This window comes from Corvus kubaryi, unplaced genomic scaffold, assembly GCF_017639235.1.
Source record: "Corvus kubaryi isolate FWS band 111438036 unplaced genomic scaffold, C.kubaryi_AGA036_p1.0 65027, whole genome shotgun sequence".
Taxonomy (NCBI): domain Eukaryota; kingdom Metazoa; phylum Chordata; class Aves; order Passeriformes; family Corvidae; genus Corvus; species Corvus kubaryi.
Window position 1 is genome coordinate 65627 of NW_024581704.1, and position 20161 is coordinate 85787.

At 38.4% G+C, this 20161-nt stretch overlaps 1 protein-coding gene across 3 annotated transcripts in view; it reads right to left on the reverse strand.

Moving 5' to 3' along the window:
- Positions 1 to 20161, reverse strand: part of LOC121672887 (CD109 antigen-like) — a 70774-nt gene that overhangs the window by 9610 nt on the left and 41003 nt on the right. For 2 of the 3 annotated variants that reach the window (XM_042045789.1, XM_042045791.1), the window contains 11 exons: positions 19344 to 19457; positions 18921 to 19139; positions 18101 to 18245; positions 17180 to 17356; positions 13043 to 13124; positions 11542 to 11770; positions 10861 to 11026; positions 9580 to 9770; positions 7065 to 7220; positions 6914 to 6979; positions 1690 to 1826 (listed from right to left, as the gene is read on the reverse strand). In XM_042045789.1, coding sequence (XP_041901723.1) covers positions 1690 to 1826; positions 6914 to 6979; positions 7065 to 7220; positions 9580 to 9770; positions 10861 to 11026; positions 11542 to 11770; positions 13043 to 13124; positions 17180 to 17356; positions 18101 to 18245; positions 18921 to 19139; positions 19344 to 19457 — 1682 coding nt within the window. The remainder of the gene's footprint in view (positions 1 to 1689; positions 1827 to 6913; positions 6980 to 7064; positions 7221 to 9579; positions 9771 to 10860; positions 11027 to 11541; positions 11771 to 13042; positions 13125 to 17179; positions 17357 to 18100; positions 18246 to 18920; positions 19140 to 19343; positions 19458 to 20161) is intronic. The other variant, XM_042045790.1, reaches the window with a different exon arrangement.

Sequence of the window (20161 nt, forward strand, 5' to 3'; positions counted from 1 at the left end):
TACACTTTAGAACACTGTTGACTTCATAGAAAAGTTTAAAAGAGAACAAGCCCCTTCTGTTTCAAGAGCTCTCATGTATTCTAGTGTCTCTGCCCACCATCTGCGTCACTGAACTGGATACCAGAAACATATACAAACAGAGCTCTGGCTTTATGCCTGCTGGCTATTTCCTAAATTAAATCAATCCTCTGTACTGAAATCATATTCTCTATAGCTGATTATTTGTATGATGGTGTCACCTAGAGGCTCCATCTCCAGTCACAGCTCTGTTGTAGTAGGCAGAGTGTAAGAATAGTTCTAGGCACACGGTGCACAAAGTTTAAATAAATAGTAAAAAGAGGGCATGGATGAAAGGCATGTAACAGTAATCATGGTGGATTAGGTGGTACTTTGCAAATCTTGCACTTACAAGGAACCCATTATAATGTCACAAGAAAACAGTGTTTCTAGAGGAAGTATTCACAAACAGATGAAATCCTTAAATACAACAAATACAGTCATCTCAACAACATCCTTGTTGATAATAAAAGATAGAAGATAAAAACCATAAACATATAGAGAGAGATAAAATGCCCTATAGGGTTTCGTATGAAATATGCAGTGGTCTTTAACTTCAGTAGGACGTGCATACTGAAGAAACTGCCAGAAAATAAACACCTTCAAATATTCCTTTTAAATATGTGTATGAACACTTCCACAGCAAGCAAAATGGAGGCACAAAGCAGTCAAAGAAATAACTTGGTTGACTGGCTGACCTAGGAATATGCAGTTCAATGCTGCCTATTCTCACGTGATCCAGATTCTATCCAGGTAACACCAGCTGGCTGTTCTATGGTTCCCAAGATAATACTTGAGCAGTCTCACCTCAATTCTTAGTAGCTGATTACTGAACATGAAACATCATCCCAGACGCACACACTCTCCCATATCCTCCTGCCCCCCTCCCCATTGTTCAGCAAAAAGAACAGAATTAGCCTGAGTGGAAAACTCTTCACCTCTTTCAAATCTAGAATCATGTATTGTATTCTATTACCAAGTTCTTTAATACTGGTAAATGAAAGACCACAAAGTTAGTTGCACAATAAGGCAATGTGAGTTTATCAGTATGTAAATATGGATTTTGACTCCTGCTAAAATTGTTCTGAGCAAAGTTTATCATATAGATGACCAAAGAATAATTGCTTTACTTCATGGTGTTTTCAGCACTTCAGAACTTCCTTCTCTCTTTACAAAAAAACCTATCTACCTCTATATCAAAAGCAAAGGATTCTTTTCTTGAAAGGTAAGAGTAACAGGCACTTGTCCAGTTTGCTACTACAAGTTAGAATGTGGAAGATACTGGTTCAATTTTCAAGTCTGTCCACACTCATCCCTATAGCCCAAAAGTACTTGCACCAAAGAAACCTTTGAGTTTTTTTCTTGTATTTCATACAAACTTTTCCACATACCTCCATCTTTATGCATACCAGGAAAAAAATATCACCTGGCCAGAAAAAAGTGACTTATGAATTGCTTCTTAGTTTAACTACTACCATTTGTGCAAAGCAAGTTTTATTCTCTTCAGTTATACATTTACATCCCATACATTAGTAAATACATATGAACAAATGGATAATTTAGTTTATTTAAAGTAATCTAGAATTGGTATATACAAAGATGTGTATAAGATGCTCCAACTGATTTACCTACCTTGTGCACACATTCAAAGTTAAATGGTTTTTATCGTCTCTATCATCCTTTACATCAACATTCAAGTCAAAGGCTTCTTGATTTTGGACAGATCTGAGCCTCTGATCGGTGTGTTTTGTGTTGTACACAACATTGAGCTGTGGATTTCAAGTACAGACGTGAGGTGACATGTAAAGCAAATCAGAGTGTTTAAAAGACTAAGTTGCTAACAGTATAACACCAGAGAAGTGTTCAGATGAGAGAACACATGTGGACTCAAATCTGAGTCTGACAGTCAGACTCAAGTCTGACAGCTGCACATCAGGTCCATAGGAATTCTGTGGAAAAAATATCCTTTTCGAACACTTCAAAATGCAGCAGAACCAATGAATTAGCAGGACACAATTGAGGCAAACACAAGGGAGATGGAGGCCAACCAACAATTTTCTCCCTAGTAGCTGTCTGCTGGTTTATAGTGAGTTACTTCCTGACAGTGCGAAAAAGGATGAATAAAACCAGGTTAAAAGAGAGGCTGTATATAAAAGCAGAGCAAGAGCAAATACATAGTGTATGTACAGAATATGTCATCGGTCTTCATGTCACTGCATTCACACACTCAAACCAGACGAGGAATAGCATGTTACTCCAAACTCAGAATACCACAGCCTTCTTACAGTTAAATAGTTTCATCATTTGGTTCATCTGTACAAAGATAAAACTACAGATTTGGTCTATCTAAAGGACAGAGCTCTCAGCCTGTGTTTAGAGACAAGGATGCGCAGAATAGTGTTAAATGCTTTGTACGGGTCCAAACAGATGACGGCTGTTGCTCTTCCCACCTCTGCCAATACTGTAACCCTGTCGTGGAAGGCAAAAAAAATTTGTCAGGCACAGTTGGCCATTAGTGAAGCCATGTTAGCTGTCACAAATCACCTCTTCAGTTTCTTTGTGCTTTAGCATAGTTTCCAGGAGGATCCACTCCATGATCTTGCCAGGCACCAATGCAAGACTCACCGGCCTGTAGTTTCTGGGGTCTTAATTTTTTCCCCTCTTTAAAAATGGGTCTTATATTTTCCCTTTTCCAGTCAGTGAGAACTTCACCAGATTGTCATGACAACAATCATTATCCATTCCCTCAGTCATCCAGATAAAACACATAGCATGGTGAGAGGGTTCTTCTTTGATTTTGGTAGAAAAATAAGTAGAAAGAGGCAAAAATCCCCTTGCAAGACCCCAACATGCATTTTGCTTGGCTAAAGAAAAGGGAATGAAGAGTGCTTCTGAAAAATCACAGTCCTTCTACAATGGTTTCAGGTAGCAAACGGAAAACTGTCAATCCAAATTTAAAGGCATGATAGAGGCTTGTCCCAAGTTATAGGTTAGCTAGTCAATTATAGGTCTGTGCAAACAGAGGAGTCTTTAATTTCTGATTTTTGCTTTTGCTGCCATCTCTCTCACTTCTTGATACAAAAACTATGCTCCTTCTTTCAATCTCTACACATACTTCCCATTGCCCTGTCCAACACTGCTGAATTTAGCACGTTGTGTGAGTGTAGAGCCAATTCTGTACAGGCACTCAGGGCGACTGTGAAGATTTATCACGTACAACTGCTCCACAGGAGAAGGCAGTACCAAGGATGAAACCAACCTAGAAAGCCTGCCAGTTAAAGGCATGCAAAAAGCAGTGCCTCGACAATCTGCCATCATAGAAACAAAACAGTTTTAACTTTTGCCAGAAAAAGCTAATGAATGAGAATTTACTGCCAAGGCAGGATGTTCTGAAACCACATACTGAACAGGTCAATCAGCTAGTATTTTCATGGAGTAAGTTATTGCTGTTATGGTCTGAATTTCTTTTCCCGATTTCTCCTGACAATGAAGGAAAATGTTTTCACAACACAGAGTTTAATTAAAGCCTTCTTTTATATACACACTCACTTTGAGGACAGAAGGCTATTATACAGAAACTCACATTAAATTAACAAAATGACCAACTGCATTCCTTAACTTTTAAAACACAACTGCCAAAGCTGAAGGCAGAACTGGTCCAGTCTTGTGAATAGTGCAACCAGTTCTGGTGAGAGACCCAAGGAGAGAAAATTAAAAGCTAGTGATGCTTGTAATAGTAGCTGACACTATCAACTACCCTACACTTCTAAAAATATGGTACATTTATAGTGCCCTAATCAATGCCTATCCTTCTTCAACTAGCAGCATAAATGAGCTTGACTGAGGATGTGAATTCAATGAAAACATCTCCAATATTTTTTGTCCCTCTTTGAGTACTTAACATCCATTCAAATGGTAATGCAGAAATAAGTGTGCATTTCATCATGTACCTATTACAGCACCATCACACTAAATAACATTCAGTTCCCTGCATAAGCCTAGTAAAAACGCACTGAGTGGAAAAAATGGTCAGTGCTTCCAGTAATGAGTAACAGGGGATTCCGAGGGTTTTTCCTCACTCCCTCTCTACATCTGATCAGGAGATCAAGGAAATCTTGTTCACCTATCCACAGGTGGGTGGATACAGTATGGGTAGGGGTTCCCATACCCACCCTTGTTTGAGCCTGTCCACCCTCCCCTAGTTGGTAGTTCTGGATTTCAGCAGCATTCTCCTTCCTTCCAAGAAGGCATGGGCCCATGCCAATTATTTTAGTCATGCATCAAGAACAGTTCACAGTCATTCTACACAGCAGAGAGGTGCTTCTTTCAAGATTTTCAGCAGGCCTGCTAGGGAAGATTGCTTTTTTGACTCCTTTCTCTAGAGCCTCTCTCGTAATACCCCAACCCATCCTCTCCTCTCTCTTGCAGAGTCAGTGTCTTAGGTCACCCATGGTATATACTCACATAATGGAGAGATGAGCTAGGAAACTTGGTTGACAGCAGGACCAAAAAGCTGTAAATAAATGTCTGCATTTGCAATCATAATATCCAAAAATAAATACATTTCATGAGATCCTGAACGATCAGGACTGAATGCACTGCCAACTTGCACACACAGACAGTGAGATTTCACCAAAAAAAAAAAAAAAAGGTTTTTCCTAAGAATCCATTCTGTTGGGAAAGCAGACGTTTCCATTAATGGATTTAATCTTGTGTTGTGTGATATTTAAATGAATTACTGTTTTGACATGCTACATTTGGCAAGAAAGTCAAATCCCAGAACAGTGATTCTTACCACTGTACTCTGGCAGGCCCAATACAATGAAACACAGCTGAAGAAATGTGATTGCAATGTCATATGCTATCTGATTTATTAAATCTGATCCAGACCTAGCTTGCGTCCGGGAAAAAGAGAAATCTCATTCAATGTCCTCAGTGCTCTTTCTTTTAGAATACCAGACCTGCCAAAGAAAGCAGAAGGAAAGAACTGATCTCAGCAAAGACAAGGTTTTGGAGGAACTACTCCAGGGTGTGAAGTGCACTATTCGGAATCAAGTCACAGCATCTATGACTCAAAGCTTCAGGAAAAGAGGTGACAGCACAGTGACCTAAATGAACAAGGTTCATTAGCCTTGGTTCCTGAACAGCAGTTCTTTGTGAGCACACTTCCACGTTCATGCAACGAACCGGGAACTTAAACCCTGATGCTATACACCCCCAGGGAGTGCTCCCACCACAGTCAACTGGCTATTCTTGGTGGAAGACTTCTGCCCAGTCTTCACCAGACATGCTGGTTTGAATGTAAAATTTTCCTGCTGGAAATAACGTAATTGGAACCAAGGTGTTTTCAAAAAAGGTATGAAATTTCAATGTATCAGTGTCTTCCAGCAAGAAACAATTTGCTGAAAAGTTTTTGATCAGCTCACCTGACAAATTAGCTGACTTAGTATTAGGGAGTAGTTCTCAACAATTATTAGGGTTAAGTAGTCTTAACTGTTCTGGAGCTCCACTTTGTTACATTCCACACACACACACTGAAACCATAGATGTGGTAACGCAGTCCTGCTGAGATGTTCATTCCTATCTTGGCCTACAAACCTAAATCTAAATCATCCTCTGAAACTTTTGAACTTCACTGTAAACTTCATTTGTACTTCTGGGAATTAATAAACATGGGTTGTGATTTATGGCATTGTGTGTTTTGCAGACTGGTGGTGAATGAATGAGGTGTATGTCCAGCTTCTGTTCACTGCTGAAAGGCACCTGTGAAGACTTCTTTGAAAAGGTCTTTATCCCAAAGATAAAGATATTTACCAACCATCATCAGGCATTTTTTGCTTCCCAGATGCATAAGAACACTAAAGTGAAGGACAGATTGGATGGAACTTGAGATGGAATCTGACCTGGCATAAAACATGGAGACAATTAAAGGTGGCCTTAGATCAGTTTTCTCAAGTATGACTAGGAGTCCAGTAGGAACTCTGGTTTTGTGACACAGTCGGCAACTTTAAGTTTGCACTTTGAATAAAATGAGTCTCTCATGCTCAGAGACTAGTATTTCTGCATTATTTGTAGCTTTTCAAAGGCCTTCTCTTTCACCTGTGTGGTTCCAACCCATTATCATGGAGAGGGCACCAGGGAAGTGAGATCCACTGCTGGCCATATCAAGTTAGATCCAACACTGTTTTCTTCTGATATGGTATTTCTCCTTCCACTCTCGGCCACGCCCTCACTTTTGGTCGATGCTAAGTGTCTGTTATTATTTGTAGTTTGCAGGATCCCTTGACTCTGTTTTTCATGCTATTTCAGAACACTGTAAAAATTGCTAGAGAACCTGGCTGTAATAATCTCTTATTTTTAGTTTTTCTTGCATTCTATTTCAATAAAAGGAAAACTCTTATAACTAGCAGTGCAATCTTGTTCTCTACTGATCTGTGCTTTACTATGGTTTACCACAGGTTCTCAATGTGGCATTTCTGCCAAGTCCACACACCTCTTTTACTCTGAAATCTGTGCCTGCCAGCGTACCACTGCAGTCCCCTGTCTTGCAAATGGACATTGCAGTTCCGCAGGAGGAGAGGATTGCTTTGATACAGCTTTGGCCCATGGAAGTGCCCCAAAACTGTCAGTCATCCAGCATTACTTAAAAGGCCAGACCACTTGTCAGAATAATAACGTGAATATGTCCATATTTCATTCACAGTATTCCTCAATTAGTAAACTGCTTTGCTACTGTTTTAAGACATTTTGGAAGACTGTTCCTATTAACATGTTCTATAAAGCTTCCAAAATACACTTTCCTTGCAGAAAGCATATTTCTAGCAAGAATACCTACCTGATTGCCTGCATTGCCTACCTGAAAAACAGCAAATCCCATTCCCTCCGCTGACACTGTAATTGTCATTTGTTGTGCAGGGGGAATCTGGAAGAAAGATGAGTAAACCAGTATTTTCAAAGTACTTTCGGTCAGCAGACTTTACAAAAGTATTCCTCACTTTTTACAGTACCTCCTTGGCCTGAAGCAGGAAACGGTTTCGAGTATCAATTGAGAATGTTTCTGGCACTTCCAAAGAAGGGGCTGTCACTGTTATATCCATTTCTGTTTTGCTTGCTGCAGTGAGAGCTGCAAATAGACTCAAGGCTTGTAGAGCCACCACTGTGTCCTGTTGAGAGAAAGAAACCCTTCAGTATTGAAAAGAAGCAGCTGGCACAGCACACAGACTATGCCTTGGGGAGCTTGTAGTTCCTGCATAGACCCATTTGTTGATTATGCTGGAGTCTTCATGCAGCCATCTCCACATCTCTGGATTCCCCTGGCAGGAAGGTCCCAGCACAGAAGAGAGATAGCAACACAAGGCAAGAAGTTAGCTACAGTGGAAATGGAAAATGAGGTGGGACCCAGCTAAGGAAGTTTTCCTCTTGTGCAAGGTACCTGGAACACCTGACAAGCTGAAAAACACAAGAGTCAAGATTACACACCACACCAACCATGGAGAAAAACACAGAGGAAAGTAACGATACTGCTACTTCCTAGATTTATTTAGTGACTATGCATTAAATATTCAGTACTGCAGAGGAGTTGTTCAGGGTGTGTTCATCATTGACAAGCTACAGGTCTGAAAAATTATTAACATTTATTTTAAAAAAAGGCTGAAATTAATTTTATCAGACACTCAACAACAATTTCAAAGGGTTTCAGCCCAGTTTACACTCTGTATTTGATCCAAAGGTTTTGTGCAATTGTTTAACCACTGCAAAATATACTTACAAACACACTGGCATATATGTATCTAAAATTCTTTTTTTTCACCTTTGTGCGTGATTGTAGGCTTAGCTCTCCAGGTTTTGAACACAAGAGGTGGAGTTTGAGCATTTGGTCCAGCACAGTTTAGGGAATGAGAATTTTAACATCCACTATTTTCTGGGAACAAATACAGTAATTAAATTAATGTCTCTAATCTTCTCAGGGATTTTTGCTGTTCATGCAGTTCATTTTGCACTTACTTTTAACCAGTCAGAGTGAAGAAATTGGCCTTTCAGGCTTGACATACAGATACTTGATTTACTATTAGGCCACTTCTAGTAACAAAATTCTAACATAACAGGAATTCATTCCCTACAACATGGTGACGGTACCATACCTTAAGGGGCCAGCATGTGCTGACTTTTTACTCTAGCAGGTAACAAACCCACTCTCCTTCCCATGCCACATCCTTGTGTGAGATGACCTGCTTCACTGATTTCTTAAAATCCAGAAAGATCAGCTGATTAGCAACTCAAATTCCCAGTAAACTGCACCATGTATACAGATTATGGTGAATTACCACACCCTAACTCATAAAGCATCACATATGCAACGTAATACTTTCCTCCTTATTGTTCAACAATATATTAAGTTTCTTATGTAATAAACTCTTTTAAAGCAATCTTAGAAGTTAACTAAAAAACTATGGAGTCATTTCCACAAATTAAAAAAGGCATCTAGGAAGACACTGGAGTAATTTTGAGATCAAAACAGTTTAGACTATGGAAGAACAAAATGATTAAGTTAATTTCTTAATTTTACCCTCAAGGGTAAATGATATGTTGCTAGATTTTCAAACTTTTACGTAAAATAGGTTTCTGAACAATAAGATTTTGTTAACTCATTTAGTGCTTCAATCAACTTCTCCAAAAATAAGCAAGAATTAACACATTAGGAAAGCACTAATAACTCAGGGGAACCCACCTGGTTCTTAAATTGCATTTTACTCAGAACATATTTCTCTCAGATTAATACTAACCAACATCTGAAAATAATGAAGGATAGCCTGTACACCTTGGTACCAAGCAGCATTTTACTGTGACCAGCATTTGCAGTTAATTTAAAAGCTAGTTTGAACCAGTGCAATCCAAAGTACTATCTAATTTTTTTGGATGCCAGCACAACTTATAAGATGTGGCTTTAATAACATGGAAACCTCCTGGAGATAGTGAAGATCTTCCAAATTTCACGGCCCATCAAAAATCTATGCAATAATAAGGACAAAGTACATTATTAAGTTAAGACCAACTGCCAACAGAGGGATTAGGTTAGGCTGTTCTTCTAAAACCTACTCCCCTTAGTTAAACGCTAAGTTAATAGCCTTTCAGGAGTTTGAGGACCCGCACATGGTAAGAATAAAAAGAGGTTTCTCTCCTTGGAAAGAAAGTAAGCATAGATGTTTCACCATACTTATTTCAAAAATATGTTTAATTACTTTTCCATGGGCATCACTATTTCTTCTTAATTTGTTTTGTTATTAATACGTTATGTAAAGAAGGTCTCCCTCTAATTCTCTTTTTTATTAGACTTGCCAAAAATACTAAAACTGGCAGTCCAGGAGTAAGATGCCAATAACGCAGGCTTGTACGTAACCAAGGTAGCTACAGCAAAACAAAACTCAGTAATTACTATGTAAAAAATGGTCCTTTTTTTTTTATTTTTAAATATACACTGCTCATTTAGAAAGTATAGCAAAACCCCTTAAGACAAGATATTACCTGAGTAGATGAAAATCCCCCAAGGTGATTTCTTTGATGACTTAGCCATTTCATAATAGGGATCCCCTCAGCTAATCTGTCTTGATGAAAGTGAGAGAGCAGAGCGTATGCTGCAAGTTCAATATCAATGGACCGTGGCTGCCATGAGTCAGAAATTTCAGAAGCAGGTGTTACCCAGAAACGAAATTCTCCTGTAAAAAGAACCAATAATAACCTCAGATCCACAGACTGAAGTCTTTGGATTTCTGGGAAAGTCTTAGAGGAAACCTCTTCATTAATGCTTACACGTGGGCCCTAGCAAGGATCTATGAAATCAAAGTTTAGGCATGTGTTCCATGAAGGACTGACTTAAGTACTTCCTTAGCAATGTTTGACTCTAGATACTAAAAAAGCTGGAGTCCAAACAGTCACTCAATTGATTTCAGTGAACTTTACATTGATCCTTTCCTTGTCAGCCTGAAGTGCTCACATAAAAGAGCCCTTGTGAAAAGGCCACCTTGTTACAGTGCTCCTTTCTCTCAGGACTAGAGAAGGCACCTCAGGCAGCACAGCTGCTCACTAGACTCATTCTTGAGTGGATCCTTCCCAAAAAAATGACTTCTCGTCCCAGAAGTGACTGTCCAAAAGGCCTAATTCAGTAAACATAGAGGGACACTCAAGAGGCTCTGTTGCTAGGCTACAACATGAATTCCTCTGGATTTTTCAAGGGACAGTTACTATTTTGAGCCAAAAACTTCCATTTCTTATACTCCATATGGTCTGTTCCTCCCCCAAATTAGGAAGAAGAATTCAGCTGTGCTAAACTTGAAAGACATTAAACATACTGAGATGACAGGTCCTCAGGGAAAGTGCAACAGACCTCTGTATTGCCTTACAGAAGTCCAACACTTCACCTCTTCATTCTAATACTCATTAGCCCCCAACACCCTCCTGATCTCTCCAAACTACACTGGAATAGTTAACTTCATCCATCTACCCCTCTTTAACCATGCTGATCTTACGAGTGTGCATAACAAAATAGGAAAACTGACAAGTCGTTCTTCAACAGCATCACAGTACTCCTATCAGGAACACTGAGACTGAAAGCACAAGCTTTCTTGTGAATCGTCATTCATTTATGGACACTTCTCATTAAGGCTGTCTTAGAACTTCTTAGCTAATTCTCTATATCATACTCAGAACAGATCTGAATTCTGAATATACAGCTGTAGATATATGATAGGCATTTTTCAATTTGACAAAAATCTGTCTGTACAACTGAGTAAGATACTTGTGCAGTACCTTGGTGTTCTGCTCTCTGGTTCAGCATATTCAGTGCTTCCTTTGCTTTTGTACTTTTTGCCCAGGACAATGCATATGTCACAAGTGCCAATGTGTAATTATCTGAAATGCCTTCACCTAATTTATCTTCTAGAAAGTTTGTAGCAGTCTTGATGGCATAAGCATGCTGGAAATGAAGATAATATTGAAGAATATACAGTGAATAAAATAGATCTTGGAATAGTAAATGTAAAAGAAAAATTCGTATAGAACCAGAAAAATTATGACCAAAAAATAATGAGAAATCTCTTTGAGAGTCACAGACACGAACCTCAAAGGCAAGCCTTTTGATCTGGCACTGTCTTTATGAAAATGAGTAATTTCAATTAAATCAACTGGAATTACTTAACATCTTTAAGACTAGTTTCCCCCAAGAAATTTCTTTGCAAGTTCTTGGACTAAAGTCATGACAATATTCTTGCTAACAGAAACTGCCTTTAGATTTTGCAAATACAAAATTGAAGGGCTTAACACAACTTTGCATTGTTTTGAATAGTTAAGGGATGTTCAACAAAATGAGGTTAAATTTTGCCTGTGTTCAAATATCCCTCTATTTCTTTAAAGTACCAAGTGTTTGCCATGTACTATGAAAATTTATGAAGCATTCCTGTAACTACGAATCACACTTATGAATTCCAATACCTGTTTATCTGGGAACCCTAGGAGGGATGACATGATGTAAGCTGTGAGAGTAATTGGATTACTGGTGCCTCCTTGAAGATCACTGTGTAACACTTTCCCAGGCTCCTGGAACTCCCCATTTAATTTCTGATGACGGACAATCCATTTAGCTGTATCCATGAGTACATCCTCGTCAATATCTAAGAATGGACGAGCTTGAAGGAAACATCTCAATACAAAAGCTGATAACCTTGGGGAAAAGATTCATCAGGTAAGTCAAAATTAGCCAGGCATTACAGCTTCCTCTGTTTCAGATGATGTAAGAATACTGTAAAGCATAAGGTGTTCTACACACCCCTCCCAAGCAGAGTAAAATGAATGCCTCACCCAGATAAGCAAGTAGACTAAACTTAACACACCAAAAAATGAAGATATATCCTTGTTCCTGAAGATCACCCCTTCTCCAGCTGCTGTGCTTCAGAAATAAATACAGAGTATAGATTCTAAGTCTGCCAGCACATGTATATCTTTATTCAAAGGTTGCTCTCCTGCCTTCTGCTGCTAGACAGAAGTTATAGTTTACAAAGTAATGCAGTTATGAGTGTGATGTTAATTACCACCACTATCCCTGTAATGACATCCTTGAAACAACCTTTGTTGTTTTATTATTAATAATCCCAAATTATCTCTCGACTCCGTCTTTCCAAATGTGCATTCAGGTAACTTGTCACTGAACTATTTAAGTACTAGAGTTGCCAGTACTGGCAAATCCTGCTGATATCAATGAAAGATGCCCACTGACTCCAGAAGAAAGTCTCTTTCAGTGGCACAGTAACTGGGATGGTTCTAAGCAAAGACAGAAGCATGTACTGGAATACATAAGTACATCTAAAGTGAGCAAGGGTTAGCTGAACAAAGTGGTGGAACCTGTCTCCGTTATCTATTTGGCTTCCACAACTATGCTCTGTATGCTTCCTGGAGTGAAACACAGCACTGTAAAGATTTTTTCAGCTGTGTTTATAGTCTCAATAAAAGGAAATGTGAGAGAGGCAAGTAGAACAAAATTTTTACCACCAGTAACTCTGCTCACCCCCTACAAAATGTCTCAGTCAGTCTTCAGCCTCCAGTACAGAGATAACTGAAAATCTGCTTGAAGCAGGGATGATCACATAGCCCTAAATGGTTTCAGTCAAGTGCAAGAATAACTAATTCAATTGTTATTCTTCATTCTTTTGAGGAAAGCAACAGCAAAAACTTTCAGACTAAACTATTTCCCTGGTTAAAATAATTCATCTTTTTTTTTTTTTTTTTTTTGCAAAATTAAAAAGCCTCACCCTAATAATGGCTTTGACAATATGTTATCCAGCAAGAAAGACCTTAGAGTTGGCCTAAACACCTAATGAAAACCAGGCAGAAGGCTAATACAGCTGGAAACTTTAACCAGCTTCACAAAAACTTTTCAGATGCAGGGAAAATATCTAAAATACTAAAATTCCACAATGATTCTGGCAGAACTACTCACCATGTGCTCCCAGAGGGATCTTCATTTCCAAAGGCACTAAAAGAGCCATCATCCCTCTGGAAAAGCAGCTCTCTTTGGTAGCCTGAAGTGGAAAAGTAGAGACAGGTATTGAACACATTCCTCTCATGCGGGTTCCAACACAAACTGGAACTGAAACTGATGATATGAAATAAGGCACTTTCTAAGACTGAGAAGGGCAGAACTGAAGCTTCTATTTCTTAAAACACCTCACAAATATGCAGGAACACACAAGACCATGCAGAAGATGATGAGGAAGCAGGCAGCAGTAACACAAAGGATCCATCTACAAAAGGAGAACCAGAAACTCCTGCTGCTGCTCATCAGCCACTCAAGCAGTGCAGAGATGTGCCCCCAGACACCCGGGGTTCCAGGACCAGAGCAGTGAGAGTAGAGCAGAGATGCAGCTATAGTTCAGTGCTTTCATCACTTTGGGGATCTTGTGTACCTACAGAAATGCTCTATCTTTACAGCATAAAAGGAACAACAAGCAAAAACTGTTGTCCAGCTGGAAGAGCAAGGCTACAAGTGCTGCTGGAAAACCAGACCTCTTCTTCAGGTGGCTTTTGTCAAATCAACAGTCTTGCTATCAGAAAAAGCAAGTTGGAAGAGGCTGTTCTGAAACAAGAGAAAATTTTCAAAAGACCTGAAGGTCCTGAAATCCTGAGAAGAACCATTTCAAATGTTATCCTAAGATTTTTCAATATCCAGAACAAGTGCAGCTTTCTCCTGGCTACAGGACATCCAAAATAAAAGGGCCTCAAAGGCTCACTGACTGCTCGCAACCACCAGCAGCATTCTCACTCGTGGATGACTTCAGCACAGAACCAGGGGTTCATTAATGTTAGAAATGAAGAGCTTCCTATGATTTGCTAATCACAGTAGTTTCTGGTGTCTAAAGCCTTTCTTCCCTTACATCTTGCCTGCCATTTGTGTATCCAGAACAGTAACGGCATCTTTTCTTTCCCTCCACTTTGTCTTTTCCCTTAATTTTACTATTTTAGCTATTATAACTAAGAAAGTATACTCATTAATCAAAGACCTGATAGATATGCACACAATACAGAATCAGGCAGAAAAACTTTCAGGCAACCATCAGTAAGTCCTACACAAATGAATTCACACAAATACATCCAGTGAGGTCCATCCAGCTACAACCCTGTAAAATGTTCCTTCCTTTCATTAACCACCCACTTCCATACTATCCTGTCTGTACATAAACAGTGAGTGAACCATACCCCCTAATTACTGAGGAACAAATGGCCTGGTCCCTCAATCTAAGTGCCAGTGTAAGATGAATTCCTAATTAAGGTCTCTCTGTAATAGAAGAGAATGAGATATAAAGCTGGGAATCTGAACTGTTACTATAGTATAACTGGGTACCTTCCCATGTAACCCCAATAGCAACAAATTTTGCTTTTGAGTCTTCTTTAGAAGAGTTTGCAATCTAAATTTTTGCTTTACTATAGGTTTATTATGTATTTAGCATGATAGTGGGTAATTACATCACTAAAACTGGTGAGTCTTTCAGACACAGACATACCTGTCATCTCAGTTAATGATACTAAGTAAAACACTCTTAAATGGAAGGGGAAAAAAAGGAGGAACGAGTGCCATTTCTCTCCAAGAAAAGCAAAAGTCACTGTCAAAGTTTAAGCCTCCAAATAATGTTCTATGAGGAGCACAAACACATCTATATATACAAATATACTGCTCCTTCTTCAAAAGTATCTGACTGCAAGGTCTGAAAACAAGGTCTTCTGCTTCTTTGCAGAACTGGCAATGTACAGCAATAAGTATTATAATCACCATCATCCTACTGGTAGTGTAAAAGCACTAGAGTACAACTTTCAGCCTGCTTAACAAAGACTGCTGAGCAGCCCTTACACAGGCACAAATTCATCTCAGAATGTAAGACTGGGAGGGATCAGAAAGATGAGCAGAACCAGAGAGAGAGAGATCATCCAGCTATTTCCTACATTCTGTTTGCTTTCGTCTCAGCGCCAACACTGCTGCAGTCACGCAAAAGTCTCCCAACACAAGCGTATCTAACATGGGAACGCCTGCAGAAATGCTGGAACAGGAGGCCTGGAGGCTGCAAACCACCGCACTTGGTCCAACAGACACTCAATCACACGTGAAAAATGATACTTCAAACGTCAACACATAAAAGTGGGAAGGCAAGGAAAAGAAGGATCCTATTATGAAGATGTTCACTACTATTCCCAGAGGGTTGGCTGGAACCCAAGAGATGTAGGAGGCTCACTGAAAAGAGCTCACAAAGCCGAAAGAGGAATGTATAAAGATGGAAAGGACTTCAGAAAGATGTTCAAGACTGAAGGATCTTACATTTTAAACAGCTTGGAAATTCTGCTCAAAATCTTTCCCTCTTTGGGTCTAACAACAAAGCTTTCAGATGTATCAGGTGTTTTTCATTTCAGAAAAAGTGATTTAAAGATGGGATTTGTCATTACCAGAATTAAGAAATGTGCTTAAAGGGCAACTTTTCTTTGGCTTTGCCTTTGTTCTAAGTAAATAAAACTGCTAAAAGAAGGATCATATAGCAGTTTCTGCTAGCTATATGATCCCTTCTTCTCACAAGCATTTAGCCATAAATTAATTATATTTACTTCAGATTCTGAGGTTACTTTTTCAAATACTTGGTGAATTACGACATGGGAAATAAAGTATGTTTTAAATTAAACTTCATAACAATCCTTTCAAAAACTGAGTCTATAAAAATTATATCTTAAGCTAAATTTCAACTTGAAGATTACACTTAAAAAAATCGAGCAACAACAGAAAATAATTATTAAAATAAAGCAAAAATACCAGAATATTTTTTAGATTGCGGTTATTTTCTATCTTAAGGTTACAAGTATTTCAGCATAGTTATTGTTTTGGCACCTACAGTGTTAAAAACACGTACCTCAATTCAAACCCTCAGAAAGAAGTTAAGAACACAATACACTTTGTATGTAAGTGACATTTAAACATTTAAATTTCAAAGCATTCATTTGATTTGAAACAACTTAAATAAATCCACTATTGGAAAACTTTAGAAAATTATGATACCAAAGCTCAGTCTTAAAAGAGTGATAGATTGCTTACAAACTTCAGAGTAGCTGTTTACATAACACATCTCTTCCTCCCCACTGCAATTTTCAACTAAACCATGTAGTAGCAAGGGTTTAAAAAATAATAATAAAAAAAAAATCATTTAACTGCTTTGACAGAAAACTGGAATCTTGATGAAAGGAAAATTAATTTTGAGCTGTGCCTTTTCCAAGGGAAATGTCAACAACTTTAAAAAAATCAAACAAAAAAGACTTAGAGAGAGTAAACAAAAATTGAAAATGTCATCACGATGCTTTAGCAGGGGTGTAGTTCACACGGGGCTGGTGTCAGTGCTGTCTGAGAACCAGGCTCTCAGCATGGAGACTGACACGTGGCGCGTGTGGGACACCACAGTTAGATACTGTCTGATCCAAAAGCCAGAGTGCAGCTGTGGTCTCCAGACTTTGTGATGTTCTGGAGTATCTCCCCATTCCAATATACAACAATTTCCAACTAAAATTTTCCAGCTTTTGATTTCTAGCACAGAGTTCACTTCTGACCAAGTCTAAAATTTCTGTGGGTAAAAAAGCCAGCCATGAGAGCAAATGCCACTCCTTGAGCTCTACAAGGACATGTCAGGATGGTGTCATTGAAGACAGGGGATGAATGTGGTTCACTCTGCTCACTGACTCATTTTAAAGCTCTGTGCCTCAGGCAGAGATCAGAAATGTCTGCTCACATGGGGTTTTATCAAACAAGAAGTAACAACCATCTTGTAAATCCATATGAATTATCTTCTAAAATGCATTTGTCATCTGAAAAAAAGTAATTGTACAAAACCAACATTTTTTTTCTGAGAAAACTTGCCCTTGTAAACAAAATAATTTACTGTCTAATTCTGTCAGCCCAGAATAAAGAGAAAAAAAAGAAACAATGGTTTTTCTTCCAGTTCTCATTGACACAAATTGAACAACATTTCAAACACCAGATGAAGAGTCATAGGTATCTTTTTACTAGGAAGAGTTCTTAAAAATCTAACATCTTTCTTTAAGGCATACAGACCTTTTCTCAGAAACGACACAGCTTTTGATCTAATATCCTCTTTCAACTGCCTGGTTTTAGTCAAGTATTGCAAAACATACACATTTGGAGCAAAATTGATCATATTCTGTTCACCACAGCCATAAGGCATCTTAATCAATGATGACAAACCATGGATAGAAGGCCCAAGTAAATCACCTGAAAGATAAAATTTAATCAAAATAAACTAAAGCTTATTGCAAATAAATGCATACCTCACACATAAAGGGTGGTATACTCTAAACTGGGAGAAAATATGATATATTGGGAATGTTTCTACTAAACACCACTAAGCAGGCAGAAAAGATACTTCATCTACTGATCAACTTTATGCCCACTGACCCAACTCCCTACAGACCTTTCCAAACACAGAGCAATTTCAAACAGCTACCATTAAAAAATAAACAAAACAAAACAAACAAACCAAAAAAAACCCCACAACACCAAAAAACCAAAAGCAACCCAACAAAACCCCATAAAACTAAAATCTATTTAATCCAGGAAAATGTTTCAATAGTGGTATGTATTTGAAACTTCATTTATTTCTTCTCTCACCTGCAGTTATCAAAGCCCCGGTGTCACAGTAAACAACAGTTAGTCAGGTTACAGGTTTCATTCTGCAGACAGCATAACTACAACAGAATACCAGCAAACTTTGCAGGACCTTCTTGACTAAAATCCAATCTCTAACTCCGAAAATACCTTACAAACACCATATTAGCACAAATTAAATAAATTAAAGGAATTAAAACACTCCATCCATAAGGTCTCCCTATGTTTATCCTAATGCATGATGGTAAATTACTGTGACTTAATGCATCAACCTATTTATATTGCAGTTAAATAACAATTAATGCCATAATTAATTCCCTAATGATAGCAACAGAGTAAGATAATTCTTACCAACAGCAGTGACCTGCACTCTCTCACTGTCACTTACAACATCCAAAGGAAAAGTGAATTCCAAAGTTTTTGACACTGCTTGTCGTTTATTCCCAGTCAAATCCAAAAGGACTGTCTGAGAATATGTCTGTTCCAATCCTTCAGCCTATGAAGATAAAGACAGGGGGGCTGAGTATCCTTCTGTAGTTGATCCTGCCCTGAGCAGGAAGGTTGTACCACTCCCTTCCAACCTCAACCATTCTCTGATTCTATGATCTTGAGCATTTATTGTATGATGAGATGTACAACTGTCTACCACCTTCCACTGAAATGGAGCCCAACACAAATCAGACATCCAAAGCTAGGCAAGTCTTATCCGTGTCTGGTTTACCAGAAAGCCTGGAGGCTAAAATTCCAGCACCAGTAGCAAAATACAGAAATGTTCATCTAAAATAGGCTTTGAATGAAAGCCAGGTGTAAGGTAAAATCAATTGCACTTATCCAAACAGTTACCTGGTCTACTCTCCACAGGTTATTAAATTAGCTATAGCACCAGGGGTTCAGTGATACACAAATAGGTTTCATCTTGCTTTCAAGAAGCGTTGGACAAACTATCTGTAGTTGAATAGATCTATGTGTTCATTCCTGGAAGGGGATCTAAAGAATTTTAAAGGACAAATTATTTTAAAAGAAGTGTTTTCTACTTAAAGCCACCTGACCCCAAACTGACCACACAAAGCAAGAGGCAGACAAGTACACTGGGTTGCCTTTTTGCCGAACTATGTTGCCTGTTTTCAGGAACAATTTACATCAAGAACAAGCCAAGCTACAGGTTGTTTACCTTTACTAAAATTTTCTGGATGACAGCATCAGAAGCAACAGATGATATTGCTGTCACTTTGATAGGAATCTCTCCCAGATGTTTTGGCTTGATTGGAAATTGAACAGTTTTTCCATCTTCACTTGGTACAGATATAGACTGTTGATTTGCTGTAGCATTTATTTCATTGGATGTTAGAATAATTTCAAAAGCATCATTCATATCCAGGATCACAGTAACCTGTAAATACAGTAATATTTGCAATACAAAGTGTTAATTTTGAAAAGCTGCTTTCATAATCTGCCACCTGTTTTGTGTGTAGACAAGTAGGTCTGCCCACTAAAGAAAATACTCCAGTTCTCACAGAGAAAGGCATGGTCTTCCTCAGTGATGAAAACCCTGCAGTATCAAGTAACATTCAAAGATAAAGAGATTGTTTTTTACCTCAGCTTCTTCTTTCAAATAATTAAAGATGTTCACTTCCAAAATGAACTGCTCTCCTCTGATGATGGAGTATGGAAGGTTCAGGAAAATGAAAAAAGGTTGAAAAACTTCTAGCTGCAAAACAAAATCAGTCATGAACCCCTACAACCTAGACTAGAAACTAGAAAGAAAATTACTATACAACTTGTCTTCTGATCACTTTTAAATTCAGTGATAGAGTACGTTTAGTTGTACTCTACAGCTGACAAAACACATTACTGCGGGGCTGAAGCAGAGGGCAAAGATGCTTCTGGTCGTAAGCACCTTTAGAAACACCATTCAGACAAGAGCTGCTGACAGCTTTGACAGGGCAGCCCCAACAGACGCAACTGAATTAGGACTAAGAGTCTATCATCTTGCAAGTTTGGAAGCTGTGAACTGTCCTGAACTCTCATTAAGGTAACTGAATTGCTTTGAGTACACAAGTAATGAATGATTAAGACTCTGTAAGTTGACCTATTTTCATGTCAATACAATAATAACTAACTAACTCACCCAAATTCTGTAACTCAACACCACCTTACAGTGCTTTTTTTATTTAGTAAGATTAATCTTAACGTAAGTTCTTTAGTTATACTTCTAAAAATATGTACTTTATTAATTAAAATAAAAACTGCAGAAATATACCAGCAAGCAGTTTCTTTTATCTGCGAACAGAGCATTTTGAAAGAAATCTTTACCCTAAGAAATCAGTGTTAACGTCTCATCAAGCTGAATGGGATCAAAATTTCACTGTTTATGAACAGCTGTACAATAAGAATGGCTGGGACATAATATCC